Source organism: Hippopotamus amphibius, chromosome 11, assembly GCF_030028045.1.
Source record: "Hippopotamus amphibius kiboko isolate mHipAmp2 chromosome 11, mHipAmp2.hap2, whole genome shotgun sequence".
Classification (NCBI taxonomy): domain Eukaryota; kingdom Metazoa; phylum Chordata; class Mammalia; order Artiodactyla; family Hippopotamidae; genus Hippopotamus; species Hippopotamus amphibius.
In genome coordinates, this window is record NC_080196.1 from 107,733,008 (window position 1) to 107,749,669 (window position 16,662).

At 39.3% G+C, this 16,662-nt stretch overlaps 2 protein-coding genes across 2 annotated transcripts in view; one reads left to right on the forward strand and one right to left on the reverse strand.

Moving 5' to 3' along the window:
• DOK6 (docking protein 6) overlaps nt 1–16,662 on the forward strand; it is a 418,365-nt gene that overhangs the window by 374,580 nt on the left and 27,123 nt on the right. The window lies entirely within an intron of this gene.
• LOC130831992 (uncharacterized protein C11orf98-like) lies at nt 3,083–3,430 on the reverse strand. The gene has a single exon (XM_057700521.1). It carries the CDS (start codon nt 3,428–3,430, stop codon nt 3,083–3,085), a length of 348 nt encoding a protein of 115 aa, XP_057556504.1.

Consider the following 16,662-nt stretch of genomic DNA (forward strand, 5'->3'; position numbering starts at 1 on the left):
TTCTGTGAAAAATGCCATTGGTAATTTGATCGGGATTGCATTGAATCTGTAAATTGCTTTGGGTAATACAGTCATTTTCATGATGTTGATTCTTCCAATCCAGGAACATGGTATGTCCCTCCATCTGTTTGTGTCATCTTTGATTTCTTTCATCAATGTCTTAAAGTTTTCTGCATACAGATCTTTTGCCTCCTTAGGCAGGTTTATTCCTAGGTATTTTATTCTTTTTGTTGCAATGGTGAATGGGAGAGTTTCCTTAATTTCTCTTTCTGCTCTTCCATTGTAAGTGTATAGGAATGCAAGAGATTTCTGTGCATTAATTTTGTATCCTGCTACTTTACTAAACTCATCAATTAGTGCTAGCAGTTTTCTGGTAGAGTCTTTAGGGTTTTCTATGTATAATATCATGTCATCTGCAAAGAGTGACAATTTTACTTCTTCTTTTCCAATTTGGATTCCTTTTATTTCTTTTTCTTCTCTGATTGCTGTGGCTAAAACTTCCAAAACTATGTTGAATAATAATGGTGAGAGTGGACACCCTTGTCTTGTTCCTGTTCTTAGAGGGAATTCTTTCAGTTTTTCCCCATTTAGAACGATGTTGGCTTTTGGTTTCTCATATATGGCTTTTATTATGTTGAGGTAATTTCCTTCTATGCCCATTTTCTGGAGAGCTTTTATCATAAATGGATGTTGAACTTTATCAAAAGTTTTTTCTGCATCTATTGAGATGATCATATGGATTTTATCCTTCAATTTGTTGATACGATGTATCATGTTGATTGATTTGCTTATATAGAAGAATCCTTGCATCCCAGGGATAAACCCCACTTGATCATGGTGTATGATTTTTTTAATGTGCTGTTGGAGTCTGTTAGCTAGTATTTTGTTGAGGATTTTTGCATCTATATTCATCAGTGATATCGGTCTGTAATTTTCTTTTTTTGTGACATCTTTGCCTGGTTTTGGTATCAGGGTGATGTTGGCCTCATAGAATGAGTTTGGGAGTGTTCCGCCTTCTGCTATATTTTGGAAGAGTTTGAGAAGGATGGGTGTTAGCTCTTCTCTAAATGTTTGATAGAATTCGCCAGTGAATCCATCTGGTCCTGGGCTTTTGTGTGTTGGGAGATTTTTAATCACAGCCTCAATTTCCGTACTTGTGATTGGTCTGTTCATGGTTTCTATTTCTTCCTGGTTCAGTCTTGGAAGATTGTATTTTTCTAAGAATTTTTCCATTTCTTTCAGGTTATCCAATTTATTGGCATATAGTTGCTTGTAGTAGTCTCTCATGATCTTTTGTATTTCTGAGGTGTCCATTGTTACTTCTCCTTTTTCATTTCTAATTCTGTTGATTTGTGTCTTCCTTTTTTTCCTGATGACTCTGGCTAATTGTCTATCAATTTTGTTAATCTTCTCAAAGAACCAGCTTTTAGTTTCATAGATCTTTGCTAGTGTTTCCTTCCTTTCTTTTTCATTTATTTCTGATCTGATCTTTATGATTTTTTTCCTTCTTCTCACTTTGGGGTTTCCTTGTTCTTTGTCTAATTGTTTTAGGTGTAAGTTTAGGTTGTTTATTCGATATTTTTCTTGTTTCTTGAGGTAGGACTGTATTGCTATAAACTTCCCTCTTAGAACTACTTTTGCTGCATCCCATAGGTTTTGGGTTGTTGTGTTTTCATTGTCATTTGTTTCTAGGTATTTTTTATTTCCTTTTTGATTTCTGCAGTGATTTCTTGGTTGTTTAATAATGTATTTTTCAGCCTCCATGTTTTTGTATTTTTTACAGTTTTTTTCCTGCAATTGATATCTAATCTCATGGCATTGTGGTCAGAGAAGATGCTAGATACAATTTCAATTTTCTTGAATTTACCAAGGCTTGATTTGTGACCCTAGATGTGATCTATCCTGGAGAATGTTCTGTGTGCACTTGAGAAGAAAGTGTATTCTGTAGTTTTTGGATGGAATGTCCTATAAATATCAGTTAAGTTGAAATGGTCTAATGTATCATTTAAAGCTTGTGTTTTCTTGTTTTCTGTTTGGATGATCTGTCCATTGGTGTAAGTGGGGTGTTAAAGTCTCCTACTAGTATTGTGTTCCTGTCGATTTCCCCTTTTATGGCTGTTAGCATTTGCCTTATGTATTGAGGTGCTCCTATGTTGGGTGCATAGATATTTACGATTGTTACATCTTCTTCTTGGATTGATCCCTTGATCATTATGTAGTGTCCTTCCTTGTCTCTTGTAATAGTCTTTAAAGTCTAATTTGTTTGATATGAGTATTGCTACTCCAGCTTTCTATGGACTTCCATTTGCATGGAATATCTTTTTCCATCCCCTTGATTTCAGTCTGTATGTGTCCCTAGGTCTGAAGTGGGTTTTTGGAGACAGTACATATAAGGGTCTTGTTTTTGTATCCATTCAGCCAGTCTGTGTTTTTTGGTTGGAGCATTTAACCTATTTACATTCAAGGTAATTACTGACATGTATGTTCCATTTTCTTAATTGTTTTGGCTGTGTTTTTGTAGGTCTTTTCCTTCTCTTGTGTTTCCTGCCTAGACAAGTTCCTCTAGCAATTGTTGTAAGGCTAGTTTCATGGTGCTGAATTCTCTTACCTTTTGCTTGTCTGTAAAGCTTTTGATTTCTCTGTCGAATCTGAATGAGATTCTTGCTGGGTAGAGTATTCTTGGCTGTAGGTTTTTCTCTTTCAAGACGTTACATATATCCTGCCACTCCCCTCTGGGCTGCAGAGTTTCTGTTATCCTTATGAGTTTTCCCTTATATGTTATTTGTTGCTTTTCTCTAGCTGCTTTTTTTTTTCCCAGTGAGAACACTAGGGCTTTATTACAAATGGAGTTGACCACTTAGGAGCCCCCTCTCCATTCTTTCTTTTCTACCCTCTTCTTCTCAACACATCCCTCCAGGACAGGTCACTAGGCTATTAGGGAAGAGGAATCTGGGGAGAGTGAAAAGGAGTAGCACTTTCTCCAAAGTCCTCGAGAACAACCAATGAGTCCTCCTGGCTCCAGCTGAGAATCTTCTGGTGGAGGGGTGTGAGATTTAGGTGTTATCTTCAAGGTCCTCCATGTCTACATCCTGGGGCCGGGGGGCAGGGGTGTCTTCTTTTTCGACTTGGGCTGTGGTTCACTAATCCTGGCTGGCTTGGAGGGGGCTTCCACTTCCGTGGCTGCTTTCTCTTTCTGGGCAAGCCGGATCTGCTGGAGTTTTCTGCGCTTCTTCCCAGAGAGAGTAGTGTTGGCACATGCACTGGACGCCCACTTCTTGAGGTAGTGCTGAGTGATCAGCCCTTTGTCTGTCACAGCCCCGACCACCTGATGCTTCAGTTGCCACTCCCGGTTTAACACACACCATCGCTTGAACAGCTTCTTCTTCAGCTTTATTCGCGGCTGGTTGATCTTTCTGCCTGGAGCACCCATGGCTGTGCTGTGAGGCCTCTAGCTGCTTTCAATAGTTTTTCTTTGTGTTTTTCATTAATTTGACTAATATGTGCATTGGTGTGTTTCCCGTTGGGTTTATTCTGTATGGGACACTTTGCATTTCTTGGACTTGATTAATTATTTCCTTTCCCATGTTGGGGACGTTTTCCACTATTACCTCTTAAAATATTTTCTCAGACCCTTTCTTGTTCTCTTCTTCTGAGACATCTATGATTTGAATATTGGTATGCTTAATGTTGTCCCCAAGGTCTCTGAGACTGTCTTCCATTCTTTTTATTCTTTTTTCTCTTTCCTGCTCTGTGGCAGTTATTTCCCCCATTCTATCTTCCAACTCACTTGTTCTTCTGCCTCAGTTATTTTGCTCTTTATACCATCTAGAGTATTTTTGATTTCAGTTATTGTGTTGTTCATTACTGTTTGTTTGCTCTTTAGTTCTTCTAGGTCCTTATTAAATTTTTCTTGTGTTTTTGCCATTTTGTTCTCGAGATTTTGGATCATTTTTACTATCATTACTCTGAATTCTTTTTCAGGCAATTTTCCTATTTCCTCTTCATTTATTTGGTCTTGTGGGTTTCATCTTGCTCCTTTGCCTGCAAAGTGTTTCTTTGTTTTCTCATTTTGTCTAATTTATAGTATTTGCTGTCTCCCTTCTCTATGCTGCCTAGTAGTAATTCCTCGTTTCTGCTCTCTGCCCGCTGTGGTGGGGTTGGTCCAGTGTCTTGAGTAGGCTTCCTGGTGGGAGGGTCTGATGCCTACTTTTGGTGTGTGGATCTGTCTTTTCCCTCTGATGAGCAGGGCTGTGTCAGCTGGTGTGTTTTAGGGTATCTGTGAGCTTAATATAGCTTTAGGTAGTCTGTGTGCTGATGGGTGGGTTTGTGTTCCTGTCTTGTTTGTAGTTTGGTGTGAGGTATCCAGTACTGGCAGTTGCGGGCAGCCAATCAAAGACAGGTGGTACACTCTGAAAGAGGCCTCCTTGAGAATTATCTGCAGTTAATCTTCCCTGTGGCTGAGGACTCTCTAGTGGCCTAGCATCCTGGACTCGGTGCTCCCTCCCCAGAACCTCCAAATTGACTTCTGGTCAAGGAATCTAGACTCCAGAGGTCGCCTGTCCCAGCAATAAAGGTGATTAAAAAAGACTATCCAAGCCCCAAACTAATGGCAAAAGGTTAAGTCAATAAATACTAAATCAAGAAAACACATATACACACAAGAAATACAAAAACCAAACCCAACAGAACATAAAGCACTAGAACAACCTGACAGAAAAACCCCAGAGTGCAGACAAAGAGAAAACCAACAAAAATTCAGAACCAAAAAAAGAAAACAAAAACACAAAACCATGGAAATTATGAAAACGAGGATCAAATATAACAAATAGCAAGAGAACAACCAGACTGAAGATCCACAAAACAAAATCAAACAATTATAATTAAAACTAAGATAAAGACAAAACCTAATAACAAAAACCAAAGCAGTGTGTCATCTGAAGAATAAAGCAAGGAAACAGAGCAGACCAATAATATTGATTAAAAGTATAAGATAAACTAAAATGGGATAGAGCACAGAGCAACAGAAGAGCACAGTATGACTGGAAATATGAAAAGGAAAAATACAAATGTATAAAAGATAAGAAAAGATAAGGGAGATAAATTTAGCACTACAAAAAAGCTAGCTAGAAATAGAAATATATAAAAAGACTAAAATTAAAAATAGAAATAAAAAATAGAATTAAAAATATGTTATAAAACGTGAAGATCCCTTAGGACTAAGATCGTAATTTAAAAAAAGCTAGACGTGACCAAAGAATGGATCAGATCAATAGAATTAATAATAATAATTCTGTGTCCTCTGGGTCTCAGCTATAATTGCCCTTGTGCCTGCCTTGGGCCTCAGGCCACCTTCGCTTCCTCAAGAGGCCCTCTTCTGCCTCTGGGTTGGACTCTGAACCTGCTGTGGGTCCTATGGGGTCCACTTAGGCTCTGATCTGGCCCAATTTCTGTGTATGCTTGATCCCACAGTCCACAGCTGCCAGAGTTAGACCTTTTTCATTTGTGGGAACGTTCATTGTTTACTTAGATATTCCAAAGACATAGGGTCTACCTAGCTGATCACAGAGATTTAGTCTGCAGCATGTATATCTGATGGAAAGATTTTAGAACCTCTTCCTTAGTCCCTGTCCCTGGTGTTCAGCTTTGGTTTTGTCCCTGCTTCTGCATGTGGTCTAACTGCCAGAGTCTGTTCCTGAGGCTGCCTGGGAGCTCTTTGGGTCTTCCTCAGTGAGGGTTTCCTTTATTGTTCATCTGCACATGCAGGTGTGTGGGGAGAGAGGCTTTGATAGTGGCTCCTCTCCCTGCATGTGACTCAACAGTAGTGCCCTGCTTGGATCACAGGAGCCTCGGGAGTGACGCCAAATGCACAGGGATGCCAGTGGCATGGGTATAGGAGATCTGGCCTTAGTGTGGTTCTTTACTGGTACCCAGTGCAAGGCACCTAATGGGCAGCCCTTGGGGGCTTTTTGTATTACTCTGCAACCAGCAGAGCTTCCTTTATTGTTCATCTGTAGGCACTGGTGTGTGGGGAGAGAGAGGGAACAATAGTGACTCCTTCCCCTGGGTGTGAGTAAGCAGTAGTGCCCTGCCTGGGTTGCAGGAGCCCTGGCAGCTGTGCTGGTGCCTATTGCAGAGGGAAGCCAGTGGGCTCAGGTGTAAGCATAATGTCTCCAGAGCTGGGCCACTCTGCAGACTTCTGGCTCTCAGCCGCAGGCACACCAGGCAGCCCCATCAAGGGGCTTTCTCTATCCCTCATTGACTGTGACAGCCAGGCCCAGAGGGGGCCTCCCTTTGTTTTTCACTAGGTGCCTAGAGAGAGGTTACAACTGTGGCTCCTCCCCCCTCCATGTGACTCCGCAGTAGCGCCCTGTTTGGCTCACAGGAGACCTGGCAGCAGTGGTGGTGCCTATTGCAGAGGGAAGCCAGTGGGCTTGGGTGTAAGCAGAATGTCTCCAGAGCTGGGCCACTCTGCGGACTCCTGGCTCTCAGCCGCAGGCACACCAGGCCAGCCCCATCAGGGGGCTTTCTCTATCCCTCGTTGACTGTGACAGCCAGGCCCAGAGGGGGCCTCCCTTTGTTTGTCACAGGCACCTAGAGAGAGGCCACAGCCGTGGCTCCTCCCTTCTGCTTGTGAGGCAGCAGTAGCGAGCCACCACCATGGCTGCCCAGCTTTCCACGGCAGGCATTCTCCACTGCAGATTTCTTCCCTCCTGTCCCCTCAGTCTGTCTCCCCACAGCCAACAATGTTTCTCACCCTGAACCAGTTCTCCAGTTCTCATGTTCCAGCTCCCAGACCCCCTGCACAGCTGTGAACCCACATCTCAGTCCAGGACATGCAGAGCCGTGGCACAGACCCTCTGTGTGTTTCTCACTCTTTCCTGTCTGCCATGGATCAGCTGCTTTACCCTTTTTGGACAGTCCCAAATGCCTCCCTTCTGACCCAATCAAATTCCCCCTTGGAGAGGGGGTTTCCCTGAATTCGGCAATCTCTCCTCTGTTTCAGCTCCTCCCACCCCAGGGTGTAGGACCCATCCCTTTCCTTTATTCTCCTCTTCTTTCTCCTTTTTCTTTTCCCCTCTGTCCTACCCAGTTATGTCGGGATCTTTGCAGTCCTTTCTGGTGTCCGAGGTCTTCTGCTGGTGTTCAGCTGGTATTCTGTGTGAATTATTGCATCTTTTGATGTATTCCTGATGCATCTGTGGAAAGTGATGCATTCCACATCCTTCTACTTTGCCACCATCTCCCCCCCACCCCCCACTTTTCTTTAAACTCAGCCAAAATCACACAGTGAATAAGTGACAGATCTGTGTCTTGAAATCAAATCCCTTGATTCTGCACTCCAGTATGAGAGATTTTTTGACTTACGATGATGTGAAGGTAAGACAGGTTGGGACTTGAGATCGTCTGCTGCAGTGCTTGCACCTGGACAAACGTCTCCTCCAGCAGCAGAATATAAAGAAACTATAAAGAACTACAAATAACTGCATGCATAGGCAGTTGGGGCAAATTATCTTTATTAATATTTGAACCAGAAAAATAAGGTTGTTGCCTCCATGCAATTTTCCTCTTCAAATGTGATTCCTGAGTCAGATTTTTATCACAGCTTATACTCTGGAGTTTTATACAGACTTGTACAATAAGCCAACTTGATTGACTTATTTTTTTTTCCCCATTAAGTTCAGATCCTTGAGGTTTGAAATTACAATCGCATAATGACCACCTGAACAAGATCTAGAACTTTCCTATCACCTCATAAAGTTCACTTGTGTATCTTTCCAGTCAAATTCCCCACCACCAAGCAATTCCTTTCTAACCTCAATCACCATCAAATCTATTTAACTCGTTCTTAGACTTCTAAAGATGCAACCAGACATTGTATATTAACTTTGTGTCTGGCTTCCTTCTCTCAACAAATTTTTGACACTTATCTGTATTGTTATGTGGTTTAGTGCTTTGTTTCTTCTTATTGAATTTTGCCCTGCTAATGTCCAACAATACTGAATATTATTCCAGTGTATGAATACACCACAATTTGTTAATCCTCTCTCTTATTCATGGGCTTGTGAGTTGTTCCCAGTTTTCACTATCATAAGCAAGGCAGTGAAAATCTCATACATGTCTTTTTTGGACATATGTTTTCATTTCTCTTGGGTAAATAATTGGGGATGGAATTACTAGGTAATAAGTTTGATGTGTGTTTAACTTTGTAGGAAACCTCCAAACATTGTTATTTTATGTTCCCAACTACTTGTGAGAGTTCCAGTTGCTCCTTCAACATTTGATGTTGTCAGTCTCTTCTGTTTCAGATGGGAGTGTAGTTCCAGTTGTTTCCCATCCTAGTCAGTATTTGGTATTTCAAGATTTTAACTTTAGTGATTCTTATAGGTGTGGTCTATCTCAGTTTTTTATTTGCACTGACATGACTAATAAAGTTGAACATCTTTCCATGTGCCCATTGGCCACTGTCTGTCTGATTTTCTAAGTGTGTATTCCAGCCTTTTGCTCCTTTTCAAACTGGGTTTTAGGTTTTGTTATTTTTGTTTTGTAGATGTTCTCTATAGTTTCTTGATGTAAGTTGTTTGTCAAATATAAATATTGCAAATTCTTTCCCTTACTGTGGCTTGCCTCTATATTTTCTTAATGGAGTCCTTTGTGGAGCAGAAATTTTTAACTTTGGAAAACTCCAATTTCACATTGTTTTTTTTTTCCCCCTATGGTTTGTACTTTACTATGTCCTAAGAAGAGTTGCTTACATCAAGAACACAATGATGGTCTTCTATGTTTTCTTCTAAAAGCTCTAAGGGTCTCACTTTTACAATTAAGTCTTTGATTCACCTCAAATTGATTTTTCTACATGGACTGGAGTAGGAATAGAGAGTTTTTTTTAAATCTATATAGAAATCTATATAGATATGAAGTTGTTCCAGCATAATTTTTACAAACAGACTATCTCCCCCACTGAATTGACTTGACATCTTGGTCAAAAATCATTTATGTAAGTTTTCAAACCTGAATCTGATCAAGTCTCTATATATACCTAATTTTCAGCAAACAAAGAGATGAGCAGAATATATTGACCTGCAGCATAAATGCACAGCAGTGAATCCAGCCTGTGGGCAACTCAACCCTACAGGTCAGTCAGTCCAGAATCTTTAACAGATAAACTGTAAGGTAAATAAAGTGATAAAGTGAGAACCTATGGATTAAAAAGGTTAAAAAGGACATAAAAGATATGTTAAAGTTTTTTAAAATGGGCAAGAATGAACTACAGTGTCTAGGAATGCATGCTTGAATTGTAAAACAATAGACAAATACAAGGCAGTGCTTACTAGTGGTTGTTTTGGAGGGAGAGAGATGACTGTGATTAGGATGGGCAAATTGAAGGGTTCAGGGTGGAAAGAAAATTATGTTACTTAACCTGAATGACGGTTTTAATTGTGTTCTCTTTATAATAATTCACTATAGTTTTCTTTGGTTTCTGTATGTTTTATTTCTTAATAAAATGGTTAAAAACAATTTTAAAAATTAACCATTTTTAACCAATAAGGATTTATCCCTATTGGTTAAAAAGTTTGGTTCAACATTTAATAATGCAATCCATCACATCAACATTTGATATAATCAAATGATTATATCAGTAGACAGAAACAGCATTTGACAAAATCCAAAATGCAATTATGATAAAAACTTTCAGTTAACTTAGACTAGAGGGGACCCTGCTCAGTTCAATATGAATACCTACAAAAAATCCACAGCTAACATCACACTTAATAGTGAGAAACTATAAGCTTCCCCAGTAAGATCAGGTACAAGACAAGGATGTCACCTTTTACATTCCTTTTCAATACTATAGTGAAGTAGTAGCTAATGCAATAAGAAAAGGAAATTAAAAGTACGTAGATTGGGAAGGAAAAAATAAAACTGTCTTTGTTCTCAGATGACAGGATCATCTACGTAGAAAATTTGGGAGAACTGACCACAAAAACTCCTGGAATGAATAAGCAATTAGCAAAGCTGCAAGATACAAGTTAATATAGAAAAGTCAATTGCATTCCCATATACTAGCAATGAAAAAGTGGAATTTGAAATTAAAACCACAATACCATTTACATTAACATCTGATAAAGAAAATCAAAGAAGTAAATAAATGAAAAATAGTCCATGTTCATGGACAGGAAGACTCAAATTGTATAGATTCTAGTTCTTCCCAGTCAAAATGACAGGAATTTATTTTGTATAACTGACAAACTGATCCTAAAGCTTATGTGAAGAGGCAAAGACCCAGAAGAGATAATACAATACTGAAGGAAAAGAACAAGACTGAAGGATAATACTCTCCAACTTTGACTTACTATAAAACTACAGCAATCAAGACAGTTTGGTATCAGCAAAAGAGTAGACAAATAGGTAACTGGGACAGAATAGAGAGCCCAGAAATAGACCCACATAAATATAATCAACTGATCTTTGACAAAGGAGCAAAGCAACACAATGGAGCAAGGATAGTCTTTTCAGCAAATGGTGCTGGAACAATGGGACTGCCATATGCAAAAAAAAAAAAAAAAAGTAACTAGACATAGACTTTACACCCTTCATAAAAATGAACTCAAAATGGATCACAGATCTAAATGTAAAACACAACACTAAAAACTCCTAGAAGATAACAGGAGAAAACCTAGATGACTTTGGGTCTGGCAGTGACTTTTTAGATCCAACACCAAAGCCATAGTCCATGAGAGGAATAATCGATAAGCTGGCCTTCATTAAAATGAAAAACTTCTACTCTGTGAAAAACAATGGCACAGACTGGGAGAACATATTTGCAAAAGATGCATCTGAAAATGACAATCATCTAAAATATAGAAAGAACTCAAACTCAACAACAGGAAACAAACAACCCAGTTAAAAATGAGCCAAAGGTCTTAGCAGACCTCTCACCAAGGAAGATATACAGATGGAAAATAAGCATATGGAAAGATGCTTCATATTATACGTCATGCAAAGTAAAACAACGAGATTCCATTCACTGGAATGACCAAAAGCCGGAACACTGACCACAGCAAACACTGGTGAGAATGTGGAGTGACAGGAACCCTCATTCATTGCTGGTAGGAATGCAAAATGATAGTCGCTTTGGAAGACAGTTTGGCAGTTTCTTAAAATACTAAACATACTCTTACCATACAGTCCAGCATTCATGCTTCTTGATATTTACCCAAAAGAATTGAAAATTTACATCCACATAAAAACCTGCACACAAATGTTAATAGCAGCTTTATTCATAATTGCCAAAACTCGGAAGCAACCATGATGTTCTTCATGAGTGAATGGATAAACAAACTGTGGTATATCCACAGAGTATTACTCCAGGCTAAAAGGAAATGAGCTATCAAGCTGTAAAAATAGATGGAAGACCCGCAATGCATATTACTAAAAGAAAGAAACCAATCTGAAAAGACAGTGTACTTGTGATTCCCAACTATATGACATTCTGGAAAAAGCAAAACTATAGAGACTTACTGTAAAAAGATCAGTGGTTGCTGGGGGCTGGTCGAGGGGAGGATGAATAGACAGAGCAAGGAATATTTTTAGGGCAGTGAAAATACTGACACCATAATGATGGATATATATCTTTATACATTTGTCCAAACCCACAGAACATCCAACACTATGAATGAACCCTAAAGTAAGCTACTGGCTTTGAGTGGTCATGAGGTATCAGTGTAGGTGAATGTATTGTAACAAATGTACCATTTTGATGGGTGATGTTGATAATGCGGGAGGCTGTGCATGTGTAGGGGCAGCAGGTTTATAGGAAATCTCTGCACCTTCCCCTCAGTTTTGCTCTGAAACTGCTCAAAAAAGTAAAATCAAAATTTAAAAATTAGCTGAATTACATAACATGTGCACATTAGAATGTGTCTTTAAATCTTTGAAAATTTAGGTTATCTAATATGCCAGAAGTTAATCTTACCAGATTTTAGGAGAACAGAAATTTTTTGTTTTCTGTTTTGTATACTTTTGGAATCTCTTAAATAAATTAAAACAAGAGTATCATGTTATTCACTGATATTATTATGAAATTTAGAAGGAACTGTTTATTGTTTCTAAGTTTCCAGGTTATAGAGACAAGCATTTTTACTTCCTGTTTTTTAGTTTCCACTCATTCCTGCTGCTGCTCTTCAGAGCAGAGGGGATAAGGGCATTGGTTCTGAGGCCAGACCAACCTTGCTGGAGTACTAGCTATGCAATCACGGGCAGAAAATGTAACTGATGTATTGTCTCTGTTACCTAATGTGCACAATAGAACTAAAAATCTTTTTAGCAAGTCACTGGCTTGTAAACAGAGTTTAATGTGTTTATAGAAACTATAAATCCTAGTACATAGTAAACTTACAATTAGTGCTATGATCATTTTTCTACTACTACTACTAATTATTACCATACTGAACTGCAAGCAAGAAATTGGAGTTGTGAGCTAAAAGGAAACATTTCTTCCCTTGAATTTTAAACACTTTTATCTTGTTCTTCCAAAATCCATCAAGATGTCACAAAATTAGCAGCTCTTATTTTTTTTTAGAAGTTTTTCTGGTCAGCAGCAATATAATTCAAACTAGCTGAGAAAGATTAAATGTTTTTAAATCTGAGAACACCTAACCTCGTTTGGTAAATAAATGAAGTCATTAACTCTGGCTTGCCTACAACCCAGAAGCAACTTGAAAAGCACTTATCATTCTGAAATCACTAGAAGTGTTGATTCTGAATTCACTGAAAGTGTTGATTCTGAAAAAGATCCCAGAAAAGATATGAAGTGTTTTTCCATCAATTCCATATAAAAAGAAAGATACCTATTCTTCCTTAGCATTGCTTGAATATCTCTGGTATTTTCCTGACAGGCATCCAAGATCATGACGTGCCCATAAGTTAGCTCTGTACATGAAACTACTTTAACAAGTTTTGGCCATGAGATTGAAATGTGATGGTTTTCTCACGTAGCATCAACGTCTTGAGTGATCAGGCTGCTTCAGTCATTTGTGGAAGACACAGCATAATAAATCAGAGGTGTGGCTCTACCCTGAGAGTCCATCATTTCCATGGCGCCCTGCTGACCAAGCCTGTGTTACAGTTTTCTCACACTTGACTGGTTCCGTCTCCGATACCATCAGCTGAGAAACCCTCTAAACTTAGTCCCACAGCTTCATTCTCCAAGCCATTTGACTTTAATATAAAAGCAAATATAAACAATTATAATAGCTGTCTTTCAAGGGGTGGGAGTTGGTTCATAGCATATACAATTTTAAGGCAACAAATTGAAATCAGCAGGAAAGAAACATTTGCAGTTCAGCTTATCTTTATGCAGTTATTTTTACTATTTTTAGTTTTTCTTTATCTATGAATGTGCTATAAAAACAAAACATTTGGAGCCCTTCAATTTGGCTTCCTTTTTCTATTGCATTGAAACAGTAAATGAAATCTAAAAGTCACTAATATATGACTTTCCCTAATTTCAAAGTATGTTAATATTTTCCTTCAGGTATACTACTTACCAAATGGCTTCTCATGAAATGGGATTTTAAAATATATTCTATATTACAATTACATTCTGCTCTTCCCCATTTTATTTTCAAATTGCTTATAACAAAGAAGTTAAATTATGTCTACATTTATTTTGCCTCGGTTTAGTTCCTCTTTTCAGAAATCACTTAATGCTTCAGAAATTACCCATTGTGTTTCTGGGAAGGATATTAAGTGCTATTATTAAACATGATTCATCCCATGCACTCTATCTGTATACATGTCTAATAGGCTTGCCTTAACACAAAAAGCTTTGTTATTTTATTTTGTCAGAATTAATAATTTTATAAAAAGATGTCCACGTGAATATTTTCTTTTCTCCAGACTTTTTCTATTTTGGCTTCATAATAGTTTCAGAATGCTAGATTTTTAAAATTCATATATAAAAATGGCCTCTGAAACACATGGGGTATCTTTTTTTACAGTGACTCTTTATCACCTGTTATGTAATTTGGCCTCTCAGACTCAACCTCTGAATAGTTTGGTCATTCTGGCCAGGTTAGAAATGTCATTACTGATATCTTGGTGAAGTTTGTATTTCAAGAAATGTGACTTTTTCCCCACACTACACTCTTTCCAAAGAATGTAATAAATGACTTTTGAAACATTTGTTTTAATGATTTTGGAATTTTTTTCATTGGACAAAATATAATTACATCCTTGGGTTGGAAAAAATCCACTAGAACTTGAAAAAATACAGAGAGTAGCTCGTTCTATTACACCCTCCCATCAACCCATGAAACTCCAGTCCCAAGAGGTCAAGGTGGCACGTAGCACAGAGATGAAGAGGAGGGGTTCTCATTCAGGACCAAAGAACTACTCTGCCCCTTACAAGCATTATGATCTCAGGTAAACTATTTAACTTCTCTGTGCTTTATCTTCATCTGCCAAATGAGAATAATTATAGTGCTTACCATATAAGGATACAAGTATTAAGTGAGTTAATACTTTTTCTCCTAAATACTCACTTTTCCCCCTGTTTTCAAGGCCTTAGAGTAGCTCATGGAACACAGCATGGGCTCTGTTAGTATCCGTAGTATTTTACTGAAGGCTCAAGGCTGTTGTATCAGCTGGATAATGGTTCCCCAAAGACGTCCACATCGCTTCCTGATTCCAGCACTTTACATGTCAGTGGGGCTTTGCAGGGGTTACGCATCCTTAGTAGTGAGACCATCGATTATCTAGAGGGGCCCTACATGTAATCTCAGGTTCACTAATAAGAGGGAGGCGGGGGGAGGTGGCTACAGAGGAGGAAAATGGTGACGTGCCTGTGGAAGCAGAGAGAGGAGAGAGGAGGTGCTGGGGGTGACGAGCTCAAAATGAGGCCGGCCTCCAAGAACAGAAAGAGGCCCGGAAGCAGTCCTGAGGGCGTGTGACCCTGCTGAGCTTCCTGTCCAGGGACATTCATTTCCGACCCCGGCTTCCAGGACTGCAAGAGGACAGTTTGTGTGGTTATAAGCCATTAAGTTTGTGGCCATTTGTTACAGCAGCAGCAGGAAACCAAAACAGCTATTCAGCTGGAAACTGAAGTTCCCAGAACTACTACCACATCTCTGACGCTCTCTGGCTGTTAAACTTTTTCATCACATTTTGGGCTAATGTGTAGAGAACACTGAACATAGGGGTCACCCTCTGTGCTAGAGAATACCTGACTCTTGTTCAAGGACCACATAGTTGGGAATTTAGTTGTCGAGAAACTATCAAAGACAACTATTTTTTTCGTAATTTAAGAAAGGCCACTTAAGTTTTCTCTTTTTACTTTTTCGAAACCGACATTTGTAACATTCGGGTTGAAAGTTAGAGCCTGAGGTGAAGGCTGGCAGCTGAGCCTCAAGCAGGCAGCACACGTGGGGCTAGTGTAGCCCCTGAGGCTTACTGTGCCAGCTGCTGGGCGAGTCACGTCTCCCACCTCCTGTCCTCTGGCCCCTTGCCCAAAGACGTTAGCCCCAAGTTTGCTTGCTCTCAAGGGAAACAACATCTTAGGGGGCACTATTAGGAAAGAGAACCTAGTCTACACTGCGCTAGAACAGGCATTGTTTACAATATTCTCTCTTTTCAAACACATTTTCAAAAAATGATTTATAAGGGGGCCATAATAGTATTTTAAAAAATGATAGGAGACTTCCCTGGTGATCCAGTGGTTAAGAATCCACCTTCCAATGCAGGGGATGTGGATTCAATCCCTGGTAGGAGAACTATGATCCCACATGCCACAGGGCAACTAAGCCCACATGCTGCAACTACTGAACCCATGCACCACAACTAGAGAGGCTGCACACTGCAATGAGGAGCCCACACCACAGCGGAGGATCCCACGTGCCACAATGAATATCCTGCATGCCACAACTAAGACCAGATGCAGCCGAAAATAAATATTTAAAAAATAAAAATTTAAAAATTAAAAATGATAGTTACAATCCCACCATCTAATTTTGCTAGTGGACCTCATTTAATAATTAGGAATTTTTTTTGCTGCAAGTAAGTTAAAAAACAACTGACAGTGGTTTACACCAATAGTTCATTTAGTCATCTTAAAAAGCCTAATCATTTGGCTGCGTTTATTGGTTTAGCTGCTCAGTGATGTCAGTGGGGATCCAGGGTCTTTCTATGCTTCTATTCTACTGTGCTTAGCAAGTTTCCTTTCTGTCTTCATGCTGGTAACTCTCGTTCACAAGATGACTGCTAGAGCTCCAGGCATCACATTCACTTTTGAAACACAAATCAGAAGGAAGAGACAAAAAGTTTCTCCATTGTGAGGCTTATTAATTTTTTAATAAGTGAAGGAAATCTTTCCAAATTTGTACACAAATGTCTTCTATTTCATGGGGCAGAATTTTGACATTATGGGCATCTCTTTCTGCAAGGGAGGCTGGGAAAGTAAGTAACTGACAAAAAGGAAGGAATTGCTGTGATGAGCTTACTAGTCATTATTTATCTCCTTGGCTGAGGGAAAATCCTAACTTCTCTGAGATCAAAAGATTTCCACCCTGGGGACGTCCTTGGTGGCACAGTGATTAAGAATCGCCTACCAACGCAGGGCAACACAGATTCGATCCCTGGTCTGGGAAGATCCCACATGCCACGGAG